The sequence below is a fragment of the Poecilia reticulata genome, chromosome 6 (assembly GCF_904066995.2).
Source record: "Poecilia reticulata chromosome 6, P_reticulata-male-v2, whole genome shotgun sequence".
NCBI lineage: Eukaryota > Metazoa > Chordata > Actinopteri > Cyprinodontiformes > Poeciliidae > Poecilia > Poecilia reticulata.
In genome coordinates, this window is record NC_088835.1 from 13,424,818 (window position 1) to 13,441,789 (window position 16,972).

The window sequence follows — 16,972 nt, forward strand, 5'->3', positions numbered from 1 at the left end:
GTGAGTTAAAATCTTGAACAGAAATAAAGTAAGCTCAGATTAACCTTTTCAAAGATGGGCATAAATAACCTCATAGTTGATGCCGTGATTGTAATCCCGAACATTGTTTTGTCTCTTAGGGGTTCTGTTGAGCTTGGAAAGGCAATAATCTGTATTTTTATTCTGCTGTTTATAGTTAGCATTCTTCATTTTCTGTACCTGTGCAGTAAAATCCCATGTTTTGCAATTAACCAAACAACATTTTTAGTTGCCATCTTACTTTTTTAATTTAATCTCATTAGTCCTGACACAATAAACAGTAAATCAATTAATCGCGTGATTAACTACACTCACTTAACAAACTCACTAATTTTCATTTGCTTGATTCATCGTTTTTCTTTTTTCTCTTTCTTTCTACCAAAACTGGTTTCAGACTGTCTTCCCATTTTTGGAAAGACAATTTTGTCAACAGAGTCATCATAACTCAGTATATTTGTCGTTTCTGTTGCTTTGTTTAATTATTTTGGATATTTAAAATGTCTTCCAGTTTCAATGTTTAAATGTTCATCAGAATTTAAAGTTTATTGATCTTTGAGAATGTGTTCTTGCATTGTTATTCAACTATTACTGTTGTATCACTTGGAAATTGTCTCAAAACAACAATATTATTGTTTATCGCAATAAGTTTTGGGACAATATATCATCTAACAAAATTTGTTATTGTGACAGGCCTAAATCTCATGCTGGAGATATAATTTTAGGCCACAAGAAATATTGTTTTGCTAATACTTTATTGGAAGGACAGCTGGTTTGTGTAGTTCTGGCTACATGATGATTTCTAATTTTATAACGTTTCCTGAAGTATTCATACACTTTGAAACTATTTACATTTTAGCAATTTAGAACAGCTCAAACTCAAAACATTCTCACCAAATAGGAAACTTGTTGTAAACACTTTAAAAAGATAATTTTAAGCTTATAATTGTTTTCATCTTAATAAAGCACCATATTCGATTTTGTTGCACAAATGACAGCTTGCTTCAAAATGCAATATTTTACTTGATACAAGCTGGCGAGTCACAAGCTGATGAGGCAGATTGTTACAACCAGCAGGCCCAACCAACGCAGCTTAACGTCAGAGCACGGATGTTATTCAGCCAGGAAAACATTGACAAAACAGGAGTCTTTGTGAAAGTTTAAAAGATATCTGCTGGAGTGGCACACATTTTTAGTTAGATGAAATCAACTGAGGATTTATTCAAACTCATTGAAACATGATATCTGCCTGCTACGGCTTAATGAAATATTACTGATAAGATTTTTTTTCCCAGAAAAATCTAAACATCCAGACTTTCTTTGTCTGGATGGTAAATATGAAGCACTATAAAGCCACACACATCCCCTGAAACCAACAAACACAAATATATTTAAGCAGCCTGTTTACTGTATTTAACTTTTACTGAAGTGACCCCATATCTTTGCGGCTACATAGCTTTTAATCACAGCTGATGACAGAACTACAATAAAAGGATGTCACATTTTCTAAGGGAACATTTTAACTGCTAAGCCTCATGAATAGTTGAGAACCAGAGGACCTTTTAGGAATAACACTCAGACAGTGGATTTACCCCGACTTGAAAGAGTCGTGACATGTTGTAGCCGGTGATGTCACCCTTCATACTACACCTGGGACTATTTTACAGTGGTTACATTAGAGTACCTTTAATACAAAATCAGCAAAGTGTAAAAAACAGACAGTATAAAAATGACAACTGAGAAGCAGCAGTAGGTAGATATCCAATATAACATCCTGAATGTCAGAATCGTAAAGCAGTTTTATAGACAAATGAGATAAAACTGCTCTGAACGCCAGTTCCAGGGCTGCGCTCATTTCTTGCGAGAGCAGCAATCACAGCAGGCAAACAACAACACAGCAGGAGCCCAGTGTCGGCTTCATTAAACGCTCCTCTTGTTTGGTGGATGGAAGTTTTGGGGTAAACACTCCTGTTTCAATAACCATGCAGAGCCTTTCAGGATTGGTAAGGTCAGCGTCCTCGCATGTAGGCGTAGAGAAGCTTCTCTGGTGTTGCCTGGAAACCATATCCGAGATCTGCCTTATCTGACAATGTCACTTTCGTGCAGTCCATTGTAACCACATTGTATTCTTTATGATTTAGCTGAATGTGAAACTCTGATTGGTACAAATGGGGGGAAAAAAACCTGGAACATCTGTCTGTGTGTGTTTCCAAAAACAACACTTGTGTTATTTTAATTTAACCAGCAAGAAGTACAGTTTTCAAACCAACTGTTTGCAGCTGAAGGCCTTTTTCAAGGATTTCTACCATTTCCAGGCTATCGGAAAGTGATTCCTTTATTCATTTTATGTAGAATGGACTCCTGAAATACTTTACATTTTAGGGTTAGCTGGCAGACTGTTACCAGCCTAAAAAGCTGCACTGTGACCCCTGAGAGACACACACACAAACGCATCACTTCTGCTCTATCTTCTTTGCATTGATTTCTTGCGTGTTATGAAATTATTTTCAGACATTTTTGTCTTTAAAACATTATTTGGACCGGCCCCCGCTCAGACTGTGCACACTCCTTGGCAGCCGTTCGAGCACAGAGGAGATTTGTCTTTAAATGTTACTGTGACCTAAACTTTGAAACCACAGGCGATTTCATATTAAGTTTTTTTCAACTCTCTGCACTTTTAGAAGATGTTTTACAACTTGGTTTTTACTCCTTGGCATTTAAACCGTGCTGCATTGTGATATGCCTGGGAGAGCCCTGACTAATGGCTATGTGTAGAGCGTCACAGTTCTTAAAGGTACAGTGTCACATAAACCTTTAGACACAAAACAAATGGACAAATGCACTTGGGGGTTGCCAATGTTCCCTTAAAACATGTAGGGATCTTGTTTGTAGAACTTAAAAGAGGTTTTCCGTGTTAAACCAATGCAAATTGATTTTTGTTCTGGATTTTTAAGTATCATTGCAAAACTATTTAACCATGATAAAGTGGTTAAGTCTCATCTCAGGCGAGAGACCCTGTGTCTCAAGCTGTCTATTACATTTCTCATCAACTGAAACGGCAAATTCATCACTTGTGTGTTAGTCATGGATTGTGTCTCTAACAGCCATAGCAAGGTACTTTCAAGAAAGGGCTTCACAACAGCTCAAGATCTTTGGAAAATTATAATAACACATCAAACATTTAGTGGTTTTTAAAATGTTGGCAAAAAAGCAATGATGGCTAAAATAAAACAACCTGAAGAGTACAAAAAAATATATTATTATAAGGAGGTCTTTATGCAAAATCTGCAGCCAGATTGCATTGTCAGACACAATGCTGCAAAAATCCTAAGAAAGCACCAAAACATCACACAGATCAATTGTTTTTCTTTTTGCTTTGTTTTTTTTTCAGACTTAAACAGACTAAGCCTTTCTTGTTTTATATCAGAAGTATTAAATTCATTTCTGTTAGCTAAATACAAGAGTAATAGACAAGATCATTTATGTTCTTTTCCTTCATACGTGGTAAAGCTGGTCTTTAAACTTTATGACTTGTTTAGGCATTTTGGTTTGTCCTTCCATCTCAAAACAATTTGCTGGAGTTTAGACCCATTCCTCCTGATCACATTCCTGTAACTGTTAGAGCTGTAGTCCACTGCGATCACAGTGGCCTAAAATACCAATAAACAAATAAATATGACTTCTTTTTATCTAGCTATTGAATGCATTAAAACTAGGAAGTCATTCTATTGTTAATCTATAGCATTCAACAGCAACAGAAAATATGTTTTTAGTTTAATAAATGTCAGCTGAGATGTAGAGATTATGCTTTGATGCATAATTAGTATTTTTCCTTTTGGTTTTAAGACTACTTTCTCTATCAAAAAAAAATACACATTTTCTTCCTCTTTAAAGATGTGAAAACGTTAATCAAAGTCAGAATCACAACATCAACTCAGGTTGAAGTCTGATCGGTTTCTCTCTTTGTGCAAACAGCATTTCGCAAATGTATCTATAAGGATTACCATAAACTGTCATACTGCTCCAGTTGTTTATTAATTTGTTTCATGTTTTTTTTTTTTAGCCATCTTTCACAACGTCTGAGTAATCTTTTAAGGCCCCGCAGCTTTTAGCATGTTAAACTTTTATAAATATGGAAACGTTTCAGTCAACAGATGGGATGTTGAGCAGAGAGGCTTTATTGGTCAAGGGATTATGTTTGTACTCAGATCACTCCTCCTCTCGCCTTATGCTTCCTCTGACTTGCTTTCATTGTCCATTAAACCCTGCATCTCTTATTCCGCTCTTCCTCCTCCATTTCCAGCTCACCTCATTTCTTCCAGTCGCTCCCCTCCTTCCAGTTGCAGCCTTTGGCTCGCTGCCTCGTTCGTGCCACCGGTAGGTCACAGCTGACAGATGGCAAGATTGCAAGGGCTGGGGCTATAAGATGGCAGGCAGGATGAAAAAAGACGTCTCCCATACACTACATGACTCAAGGCCGAGGCTCATTTATACCCTTTATTTATGTGGGGCCAGCTGACAGAGGGCTCCGTCTACATCTGGGCGAAACCTTCTGGTCTTTGCTTTGGAAGTGCTGTGACATTTTCGATTCTGTTATTCTATTTTCAGACGAGAGGGCACTTGACACATTCAGGGAAGGTAAAGTACATTCAGACAGTCTTGTTTTTTGTTGTTGTTTTACAAAGTTTGACAGGCTTCTGAGGGGGAAACAGAATCTCAAAACACCTTTAAGAATCTTCTCTTCTGCTCTGACGAGGCCGTCGCCATGTAGCTGTCTTAGATCAAATAGAATCCCTGCTTTCGCTTTTTTGCGTAGTTATTATGAAAATCATCAGCACATCCTTTGATGCAATCTGTCTCAATAAAATGCATGTTTTATTGAGCAACCCTGTAAATGTTTCTTCCTGACAGAATACCCTCATGATTTATGGCATCGCTGCCTTCGCCTTGGTGTTTGTTTCAGTGAGGTGCAGAAGTATTTACGCAGCTTGAACATTTGCACATTTTGTCGCATTGTGATCTCAAACTCCAACATCTGGCTAAAAGCAGGAGATGACAGTACAGAGGAGAGAAATCAATATAATTAAGAAACATTTTTCCAAACTGGGACATATTTTAATTTTACCAACATACTTCTTCTGCTCTCACCCGAGATCTCAGTAAAATAGTCCAAAAGTTGTGGAACACTTCAAGGAATATGAAAAAATGTTGACACCACATTCATTAATGGACTCAGTTTGACATTTCTGCATGAACTCTTCATGCAGAGTATTGCCAGCAGCAATAACACCAGGTGCTGCAATCTAGCTAAGATTGCAGCAGCTTTGAATCACTAATTTTTGCACAGAGCTACGAGTCCCTGCTCTTGAATATCTTCTCCCACCCACCATTCCCCTGCCCATCAGCTGTACTCTCAGCCGAAGGCACAAAGCAGCCCAGTCAGGCAGGCATAATCCAGCCCTAACCCGACTACCCCTAAAACCATAATCTGTCTGTCCCATACACACCAGCAGCAAACGTTGGCATGCAGCTTTCTGAGGGAGAAACATTGCAAAAGAGCTGTATGCTTAAAAATAAGAAATGATCACACATGTCATAGTTTTTACCTTTTTTAATGCATCTCTTGCGCTTCATAATCGATGGGGCTGAAGGTTTGATGTTCTTGGAAGGAATTTAATGAAAAGGTTAGCATGGGCTGAGTACTGTGAAATATTGTAATTTATACGATGCTAACTTTTTGATTTATTCTAAACGTATTATTTACAAACATAGCAGTGCATTTTATGTACCTAATTAATTGCAGTACAATGCACTTTATAAGTTTGTATAATACATAACATTTATGGAGAGTATTGTAAACGCTAGCACCACCATCATAATTATGATGATTTGGAACTGCTGCTATTACAAGCATGAGTTTAACTAGCAGCACCGAGTTCATGAAATCTTAAAAAGAAGGTTAGTTTAAAGGTCAGCAGTTCAAAAGGTTTATGAAAATTGTCCCTGCTCCCTTAAATAGAGATTTGATGACTGGACTGAAATGACAAATGTAAATGTATTTTCTCTGTTGAAATATGTTCAATCCAAAAAAATCACTGTAATATTACATGTTTTACTAATGTTATTCTCACTTATCTAAGTGTTCCAACAATCAGGGCAAAGAGCAGTACAATTATATTCTTGTCACTAAACAAAAACTGTTTTGTCCACCTAACCTTAGGCAATGTTACTTGGAGATCATGGTGGTAATTTTCACCCAAACAAAAGAAAAATCAGATTTTACTGAATGAAACCAACACAGATGTATCTTCTTAACAGTGACTGTTCTATTACCAAATAGTACAACTAATATAATTACAATGTTTGTAAACTATATTACATTTGACCCATGAGAAACTTGGGACTCAATTAGTATTATTTATACTTTTTTTTTTAGCCAAAACAACAGCAGAAAGAAAATATTAGCATCCTCAACAACTATTATACTGTCCATTTTACTTTCTTATACCTTCTCCATTTCAAATAATGAATACATTTGAAAATGTTACTTTCAGACAATGTTTCAATAACATCCCTTCTTATATTTTCACAGTATTTTCCATATTTTTCATAGTATATTTCTGTTTATGCATAAATACACACACCTTGTACATGTTTTAAATTACCCAGCTCATTTGCACATTTCTTCTGTTATGAATATGCTATTTGTTTGAATATGTTTTATGTTCGCCTCATATTTTATACTCTAGTATTATTTCTCTTTTTCTTTTTTTTTTTTACTGTGGTTGGATCTGAATGCTTCCATTTACCTTTAACTTGTTATCATATTTCTATTCCATTTAAATTTTTTTATTGGAAATACTGTATATATATATATATATATATATATATATATATATATATATATATATATACCAGACAAGACCCAAGGTGTAGGTTGTGCAAGGAGGCCCCTGAGACAGTCCAGCACATAACAGCAGGGTGCAAGATGCTGGCAGGGAAAGCATACATGGAACGACATAACCAAGTGGCGGGCATAGTGTACAGGAACATCTGTGCAGAATATGGACTGGAAGCCCCGAGATCAAAGTGGGGAACACCCCCAAAAGTGGTGGAGAATGACCGAGCTAAGATCCTGTGGGACTTCCAGATCCAGACAGACAAGATGGTAATGGCGAACCAACCGGACATTGTGGTGGTGGATAAAGAACAGAGGAAAGCCGTTGTGGTGGATGTAGCAATACCAAGTGATTACAACATCAGGAAAAAGGAGCATGAGAAATTGGAGAAATACCAGGGCCTCAGGGAGGAACTGGAAAAGACCTGGAAGGTGAAGACCACAGTGGTGCCTGTGGTCATCGGGGCCCTCGGGGCAGTCACCCCCAAACTGGAGCAGTGGCTCAAACAGATCCCAGGAACAACATCAGACATCTCAGTCCAGAAATGTGCAGTTCTAGGCACAGCCAAGATACTGCGCAGAACCCTCAAGCTCCCAGGCCTCTGGTAGAGGACCCGAGCTCAGAGGATGAAACAGACCACCCGCGGAGGGTGAGAAGGGAATTAATTTTTTATATATATAATACTATATTGCATACTATAGTGCTTTTTAATAATAAAAAAAGGTATTAAATGCAGCTTCAGACTTCCCTATTTGATCTTTGTAAGTTCATTGGTTGATCAGACTTTGAGATTTGACTGTGATCTTTCCCTTAATTTTTTAAATATTATTTCCTTAACAGCAGTCCTGTCCAATACGCAGCACTAACAATTTTACACTATTTGAAAAACCCAAGCAAAAGTATTTCCTGTACTTAAACAGTTTGGACAAATTGTCCAATGTTAAGGCATTTACAGCGTTCTTTGATCCAACCTTGATAACGGAAAGCATTAGACTGGAGCAGCTGAGGATTTGCTGATGTTGCCAGGTGTGGGATCATAAATACGCCACCAGGCCTGTCAAGGCCGCTAGGACTGAGAGCCAGGCTCTGAGTTTACACATGTGGAAGGCTTGAGCGTCCGACTGCATCGTTTGCCTTGATGTGTTGCATCACAGGGCTTCTAACATCACGTCTCTGAGTGAGCACACACGCGCACACACACACAAAACACACACACACACACACACGCACATACACATACTGTACCGAACTTCATTTGGTATCAGAGGTACACTTGTTAATTAAGTCAGCTGGAGGAGGGTGGCAGGATGTCAGTGTCAGCCAATCTATAACGCTGCATGAGTCTGAAACCTGGCAGATGATGAGGAGCAAAAGAGAAAGTAGCTCAGTGTGTTTTCATGCTGCAGCTTTATTTGGGAGAGAGCCAACTTTCTTCATCAAGACGAGTGTGATTTTAACATAGTAGAAGAAAAAAACAGAACATTTCCTGAAGTTGCTCATTGGTGTGCAAACCCATTGCATATTCAGGAGGAATTTCTTGCTCCAACTTACTTTTATAGGTCTATCCAGCCAATTAGCCATCCACCCTCTTGTCTACATGTACTTATCAGTCCAGGGTCGCAGAGGTGATGGCTCCTGTGGCCACTGGGTGAAAGGTGGGGTACACCTTTCACAGCTCCCCAGTGCATCAAAGGTCAAAATGGAAACCCATAACCATCCATGCACACCTAAGGACAATTAAGAGAGTCCAATTAAAGTAAAATTCATATTTTTGGGCTGTGGAAGGAGACAATTGGAGAGAAGCAGCACATCCCATGCAGATAAACCTGGCTTAGATAAACCTGCTCCAATGTGCATTCCCAGTTTAAATGCTATGGAAAAATAAAACTCCTTCCACTCACAGACATTGCAGTCAATGAAAGTTAATACTTACGTAAGAGGCAAGTGAATGGCTCCTGCAGTTAGATAAATTACTTTCATCCCGTCTTGATTTAAATGATCGTTTGGCAATTATGGTACCACTTATAGTCAGTGGCAATAATTTCTTCCGATAGGACTTTGGATTTATGTGATCTATGATGTCTGCAAAAACACAAAGCAGACAGTAAGTCTAAAATTGTTTCCTGTCTGAAGTGTTTTATTCACTGTTGATTTCACAGGCTCATCATTTCATTTGGCAAATATGACTGAATGCCATTATTGTTAAGTTGTATAGCTGGGCTATTTATTATAACTGCACATTCAGCAAATAATCTCCTGACTACTTTGAGGCATTTGTAGAGCATTAAAAATGCCTCCCTTTAATTTCAGTTAATTTGTAAATAAGGGAAACCTTTGATTCCACCCTTGTTGCCAGTACACATGCACTATTCAGGACTGGAGCGCATCGACAGTGACACAGAAAGATATGACATGACAGGACTTGATATTCCTCAAAATCTGCTTCATGTACTCAGCGTTAGATCTTTGCAGCGGCTGTTTTTTAATATGCCAGCACATGTGACAAGATAGGAAACGGCTTGATAAGCAGTAGAATAGCGGGTATTAAAATATTCTTAACGCTAAAAACCAGTCAGTGTTTGTGAGTCAAGCATAGCTGGTGAGTCGCAAACCATATTGTTATTAACTTGCAGGGAAAGAAGATCTATGTGAATAAACTGTTCCTCTGAAGAAATGCTCCTCTTTTTTTTTAGCTTCTTGAGAGCTTCAGGCGTAGCATGCAGTGCAGTTGGAAGATCTAAGCATAAGGATTTTATAACGTCAAGGATGGAAAAGAAAGTGCTGAGGCCGAAGCATAACGACCACAGAAGCAGTAGGACTGACCCAGTGGGGTGACTGTAGGCTCAGAGTGCAGATGATGAGTCAGAGATGTGAGATAATTTACTGGAAGGTCTTTAAAGTGACACTAGAGTTCAGAGTCTTCAGGATTTGTTCCAGTATTTTGCATGAATACCTAAATCTGGGGCAACACTTTGAAATTGCTGATGAATTATATTATTTATTCAGTCTGGCTAAGCTGGAGCCAAACATTTTCTAGACGTGCAAAAACTGGTAGGGACACACCAAAATATTTACATCTGTAATTTCAGCAAGGGAGGGTTTAAGTTGCAGAATGTAACTTTTATTAAAAAAAATTAAAAATAGTGCTTTTTTTTTACATATCTGTTAAAACTGTCACTGTTGTGACAGTGAGTAAAAAGATCAAGTTCCTCCCTCACCTACTAATGCCGACTGACAAAATGCACCACTCCCTGTCAAAAACGACCAATCACAGCCTGTCAATCATGCTCATGTACGCACTGCTCCAGGGAAACTTTTCGGTTCATCTGACATTGTCGGTGGTAACTAAACTGAGCATTCACGTCAGGCTCTGCAGTCAACAGTGGCGGAGCCAGACGGGGGGCCAGGGGGGCCAGTGCCCCCCCTGTCATCTGATTGGCCCCCCCAGTGGCCCCCCCAGATGATTGACATGTAACAGCACCAGGTTATTCCTGTACATTATTTGGAATCATTCTAAGTCAACCTAATATCTAAAGAAGAAAAACAATAATAAATATATCAAAAGAAAATGTATAAAACTTTATATAAGTCCATGTGACATAAATAAATAGATTTAGATCAGGCGCGATACCAGCCTCCTTTGTACTCATAAAAACAAGCTGAAATTCTTGTCCTGGGTGTTTCAGTTGTGCTGCGCTGTGGTGCAATTCAAAGGCTAAAGCACTTCATACCTGGTGGTTGTAAAACACCAATAAGTTATTTATTGATCCTCCGCAAAAAAAAGAAAAAACCAAAGAGGGGCCGACGATGTTCGTAGTTTGGAGGAGAGGTGGCGCTAGAGTTTTTTCGTTGTCCGTCAAAGAAAAAATAATTTTATTTCCAATTTGTAGTCATCAAACGAAACATTTATTATTTCTCTGTTAGAACGTTTTTGAAATCAGGTAACAATTCACGAAATGACGTGATTAGAAGACGACAGAACTCTGATCGTTTCCTGATCCCTCAGCGGGAGAAAAACTCCGCAGAAGCGGATCAGCTGAGCTAGAAGCTCCAAAGTCTCTGGTCCGTTAAAGCGTCCAGATCAGAGATGATTCTCTGACTGATATTGTTCTTAGTATGATTAATAATGAGCTCCACGATGTTCTTTGTGCGTAAAGTTGAAACTGTCTGCGCACCAAGTGGTCAGCTGACCACAGTCTGGACAGAAACCAGCGAACTGCTCTCTGTTCTTATCAAGACGAGGCTGAGGAGGGAATCTGACATATTAACTAGTTTTTACTGGTTTTGTTTTTAAAACACCATTAACTAAGCAGTGTAACTATATATTGTATATTTGGCGTTTGTCATCTCATGTGTGATTAGTTGGAGCGTAACGGTGGAGCATTTACGCGCATTTATTGCCCAGCGCTCTGCGCTTGTTTCTGCCTAACGGATCTGCACTTTAAATTCTTTCCTCTCTCAACAGTCAGCTGTTATTCCTCTACTTAAACTACAATAAGTAGATCACATTCTCTTTAGGTTTTCTCTGTGTGCTGCAAACTCATTAAATGTAAACTCATTAGAAGCCCGAACCACCATCAGGCAAATAATTCTGGTCCGACCCGAAATATTGTTACCTGTCAAATTACCTGTCAAACCAGAGCTTCCTAACCAAGGTGTCCATAACTCTTCAACACGCTGTCAGCTCTCGGTCAGAAAGACGCATTTAGTTCAGTGTCCATGAGATGATATTCAGAAAGGATCTTTTATTTGATTGATTTTAGTTTCCTCTGCGATGAACTCTGCATGAAGTCTATCATGTCTCCATGTGCTCCAGTCAAAGGTGTTAAAAGGTGTTAATTATAACATGTCAAATGACAGAGGGGCTTAAAAATAACCAAATATTCAGTTTGGTTATTTTTTTAAATTATAGATAGATAGATAGATAGATAGATAGATAGATAGATAGATAGATAGATAGATAGATAGATAGATAGATAGATAGATAGATAGATAGATGTACACACACATTTTAAATGTTTCCCCCCAGAGGTAGTCCTGGCCCCCCCTTGGCCCCCCCTTGGCCCCCCCAACTTTAAAAGTCTAGCTCCGCCACTGGTCTTTACACTTATATGTTAAGTATAATTTGCATGATAAGTGGCTGATTTACAATTATATGTCAACCAAAATTTACATGATGATTATTATTAATTGAATTGAACATGATTGTATATTATTACAAAAGGTGAAGTGAAACATATTTAAGTGTGATTTATTTGGATAGAGGAAGTCTTTTATTTTGAAGAATGCTTAACAGGATCTGGTTCTGTCTTTTGTCACTGTCTTGCTTCTGTTGATTTTAGTTGCTAGGTAACGAACAGCTGTTGCCGTTATCAGCATGGGCCGTTTTCTCCTCAATAAAAACTGAACAGAAATGTTCAGTAAAAGACATCCGAGCCCTGTCTTGATTGAAGAAGCTTTCTCTCCGTAACATAGGGACTTATAATATATATATATATATATATATATATATATATATATATATATATATATATATATATATATATATATATATAGTGAAGATTCCTGCACACCTCAACATCCCGGAATAGCACAGTCTGACCCAAACTCTTGCCCGAGTTGTTCTTGAAATCTGCCTTTGAAATACAATCATGAAGCCCTTTTATACCCAAGACTCCTGAATGACGCAAGACAAGAACTTCTAAGTTTTGGACCTCAATAAAATGATGTATAAGTGCAGAGCTGGATCCTGTTGTTTCTTATGTTTCGTAAAATAGTCACAGCATTAAATTGTCTGCGAAAATGTATACAAATAAATATAATAAGTCACAGACTGTTCCTAGCACTGTGCAATTATTAATACATTAATAATCCTAATAAATTTCCGTAATTGTAATTAAAAATTATAGTGGAAAAAGGCTTCAGAACATTTATACCACAGCAGGTATGGAAAACCACAAAAGCAAAAATTAAATCATATACAAATCCTTTAATCTCTTCATGTAAAATAAAAATTATAATGTTTTATTTAAATATTTATGCCAGCTTGAGTCATGCAGAGCTGAGCTGATCATTTCCATAGCAACGATCAGAAGCAAGGCGTTGCACCAGAAGTCCAGTGAGCTCACTGATGAGGTCATAGGTGACATTATGTACATCACAGTAGATCAAAGAAGTTCTAATGCTTGAATGCTGGAATCTCTAAGCATCAGTCAGGATCCAGACATTTCTACATTTCTTGGAGTTTCACAATTGTGTAAAGCAACAATGTTCAGTTTTGCGACAGCGCTTGTTCCCCTGATATTCCCGGTTGGTTGGGGCATCGGATATGCCGTGACGACTGGGATGAAGAAAGTGTGCGATCGTTTTTTTCCAGGTAAGGATGGCAACGAAGAAAACGATCAGAATGAAGAGGACGATCTGTTTTGGAATGGATTTCCATCCAATTCCAAAGAACGAACCGACCCGGCTGGGGAGGTTTGTTCGCTGGATGTTGGGACCTCGGACTCCATCTCGTCCTCTGAACGAGACAGTACAGAGGACGATGGTACTGTCTCTGGACAAACCGACCCGGCTGGGGAGGTTTGTTCAGAAACGATGGTACAACGTGAGGGTGAGACTGCAGTCGCAGAAAAATCTAACCCGGCTGGGGAAGATTGGTCTGCGGCTGATCTCGCAGCCAAAGCTGTGGCTGAAGTGACAGCCAAAGCTTTGGTTTCGCTGGTCCCATCCTTACAGGATAGTAGTCCTCTGAAGGCCACTTTCTCAGGGTCCTTTGAAATACAACGTTTCCCGGACGGGGATCGTTGTATTTCAGAACACAACAGAGTTGCTTGTTTGTCCGAAAAACCAGCTCTAAATGTAAATGTCTCTGTTGCTGTCGAGGTTTCCTGTTCCCCTGACGTTAATGCAGTGGATGGCGTTGGCTCAGATCTGCCAGATGTAGGGACGACATCTGCAGGACCAGGACAAGAGGAGGAGAACTTCAAGTTCTCCAATGAGCTCCAGAACAGCTGGGTGAACGCTGCCTTCCAGAGCGTCCTAAACTTGAGCGTCACCAAGCGGTGTCTCGCTCAGGAAAGGGTTTTTCTGGAGGCATCGTCCATCCCCTGCTGTGGGAGTCTCCTCCTCTCAGCTGTCCGCCAGCCCGGCAAGCATTTTAGTCAGGAAGACCTTTCCCCAGTTCTGATGGAGCTGAGGGAGAAGAAGCTGCCATCAGGCGGGGGAAAGGATTTCGACACAAAAAGTTTGCTGGAGTCTGTGCTGGTCTGGCTGGATTCGTTTGGTGGCGACACAGATAGAGAGTTGTATGACAACGACTTCTGCTCTAACTGTGGAGCCACTTCCCTCAGGCTCCTGAACGACGGCGCCCTCATTGCCCTTCCACCAGTATTATTTTCAACCAGTATTTCTATACTGCTTGAATACTGGTTGGATTTGGCGTGCAAACGCCGTTGTTCAGGCTGCGGGTCACCCTGGCAGAAGAAACACTGTCTGACCGATAACAAGGTCCTGGTGTTTTTTCTGCATAGGTTTACCAGGGAATACCGAACAAAAGCCACTCAGACCATCGATGTGCCTGCAGAATGTGGGACGGAGACGTACCACCTGTCCTCCGTCATCTGTGGGGATCCAAAGCAGACAGACATTTACTGTTACTTAATGAAGGGAGAACGAACCGTGAAGGCAGACAACGAGCATGTCTTCACTGCAGACAGCGACTGCAGTGAAGACATGATCAACAACGGTTTCATTTACATTTACGAAAAGAAGTGATCAGACACCAGAGGTTAGTTTCTCCAGCCCCTCCTCTGGAAGAAGACAAAGGGCCCTTTGGAAAGGAGCTACAAATATTAACATCGGAAGAAGAAAAGAATCCTAGAAGATCTAATTAGTAATCATTTTGAGCTGGAGAAATCTGACTGGGACCAAACATGTGTCTGATTTAAATTTATGGGACAAAATGTAAAAAGATTTGACAGGTTTCTCTCCGGGCACTCCGGCTTCCTGCCACAGTCTGAAATCTCCACTGAAATGATCCAGTAGGCCAGGGGTCACCAACTCCAGTCCTCAAGGGCTACCTACCATCCTGCAACCTTTAGATTCACCTCTGCTCCAAAATGTCTGAATTTCCTCACCAGCATTCATTCATCTCTGCAATAGGCTGGAAATGAGCAGCTTATTTGATCCAGGTGTGTTTGAGCAGAGACACATGTAAAAGTTGCAGGACGATAGATAGATAGATAGATAGATAGATAGATAGATAGATAGATAGATAGATAGATAGATAGATAGATAGATAGATGTACACACACATTTTAAATGTTGCCCCCCCAGAGGTAGTCCTGGCCCCCCCTTGGCCCCCCCAACTTTAAAAGTCTAGCTCCGCCACTGGCTGTCAAGACGAAGCTGCAGCTTTGATGTGAATACACGCAGCAGTTTAAACATTTGTAATATATGTTGAGCAACTTTTTTTTTTTTTTGTGCATTTGAAAATCAGCAAGCACCTCAGGAGCTGACAGTATTTCACTTACTTGCAACTCTGTCCCGACTAATAGGGAAAGATGTGTATGAATAGATTTGAGAGGTGGGACCGTTTTTGAAAACTTTTACTCTCCGTCTGATGAGAGTAAATGTTGTCGATAGAAGAAAAACAAAAGTCTTGATAGTGTTAAATAAGAGAGAGTGGGAGGACTTGATGCATAGTGAGAGGCAGAGCCACTCTGCTCGCATCAGATAGACTCAACTGGCTGCCAGTGCGAGAAGTCGCTTTGTTACCATCAATTCGTATTTTCATTTTCTCAGATAAACAGTGGAGCTTTGTTGTTGTCCTCCTCAGCATTTTGCTACTCTTTCACAAACTTTCTCGGAAAAGACAGTCCATTCGGCTTGTTTTTTTTTTTTTCCTATGCAGCACAGCACCTTGTTAGTGGTGCTTACAGAAGAGCACATTTCTGTACGACTGCAGGTTTATGTGGTATACTTGAGATTAACCGATCTTTTATAGTCGAGTGCTTCCGAACACCTCGAATCTGTTAAAACTTCTTAATATCTGCTAAATAGCAAAAGCAAAAGGCCACTCTGCCCTGTGGCACCCCTAAATAAACCAAAATGTCCAAGCCGAGACCTCTGCACCTCACAGACGAGCGCTAAATGTGATCCGGCAGCGAATATGAATTCCTATGGAGATGTAGTGATGCTCTGTGTCTGTGAGAGCAGTGTGCATTGACTGTCCAGTCACATCCTCTCCTCCTGCTATTGTAACTGCTGAGGTTATCTGTGTCTGAGTTCCCCCCAGGTCAACACATTATCTAAATGATTTAATATCACTGCAGCCGCCTCGAACAGCTCCTGTCATTGTGCAGTGCAGCGTGGAAACAAAGCTCTGTAGGATGAGTGCTGAATACCTAATTAAGCTTTTTTTCTTTTATGAAAAGTTATCGCCAATAGTCATAAACACACACACAAACACAAACTGAGATACACAGGTTTGCAAGAGAACAAGCTTCAGAACTAACTGTGAAATAACTTATTAAACAAAGTTTGGAAAGATTTTCTTTTTTTTTATTCTTTGCTCAGATTGTGTCAAACAAATCTCAGTCAGGTTCAACTCAACAGAGAATAACTTAAACATCTTCTCTCTTTTCTTTTTCATTAGATTCCTTTTTGTATTGATTTAAGTCACAGAGCAGCAGCCAGGAGAAGAGCCTGTTTGTTGTTGGGTTTTCAAGATGGTGGACACAATCCAGGATTTCACACAAAGTCTAAAAACATCTGAAATATTTTTCAAGTACTTTCTATATCTTGAGAAAGGGGAAAAAAATAGAGGATATGTGTTGGATAGATTTCTCCATCCAGTTTTCTGTCCATTTAATTTGACGTAGGGATGTTTATGAATCTCAAGTCTCATTTATAAAAATTACAATCAAATACTTTCTGACTGCCTATATACAGAAAATAATTATGTGCACATTTATTGACTACAAGAGTGCTTGAAAGCCAGAGGATTGTCTTACTCTTTAGCTTCAGCATTAACATCCTTTTTTTACAATTACTCA

At 39.4% G+C, this 16,972-nt stretch overlaps 1 protein-coding gene across 3 annotated transcripts in view; it reads left to right on the top strand.

Moving 5' to 3' along the window:
• The window catches only part of LOC103466266 (polypeptide N-acetylgalactosaminyltransferase 18-like), a 161,125-nt gene that overhangs the window by 50,151 nt on the left and 94,002 nt on the right, over positions 1-16,972 (top strand). The window contains exon 1 of one of the 3 annotated variants that reach the window (XM_081607973.1): positions 12,464-13,290. The exons of the other annotated variants lie outside the window; for them this stretch is intronic. Within the exon in view, the coding sequence (XP_081464099.1) occupies positions 13,104-13,290 (187 nt within the window). The 5' untranslated portion in view covers positions 12,464-13,103. Of the gene's footprint in view, positions 1-12,463; positions 13,291-16,972 lie in introns of those variants that run through there. 3 annotated transcript variants of the gene reach the window in all.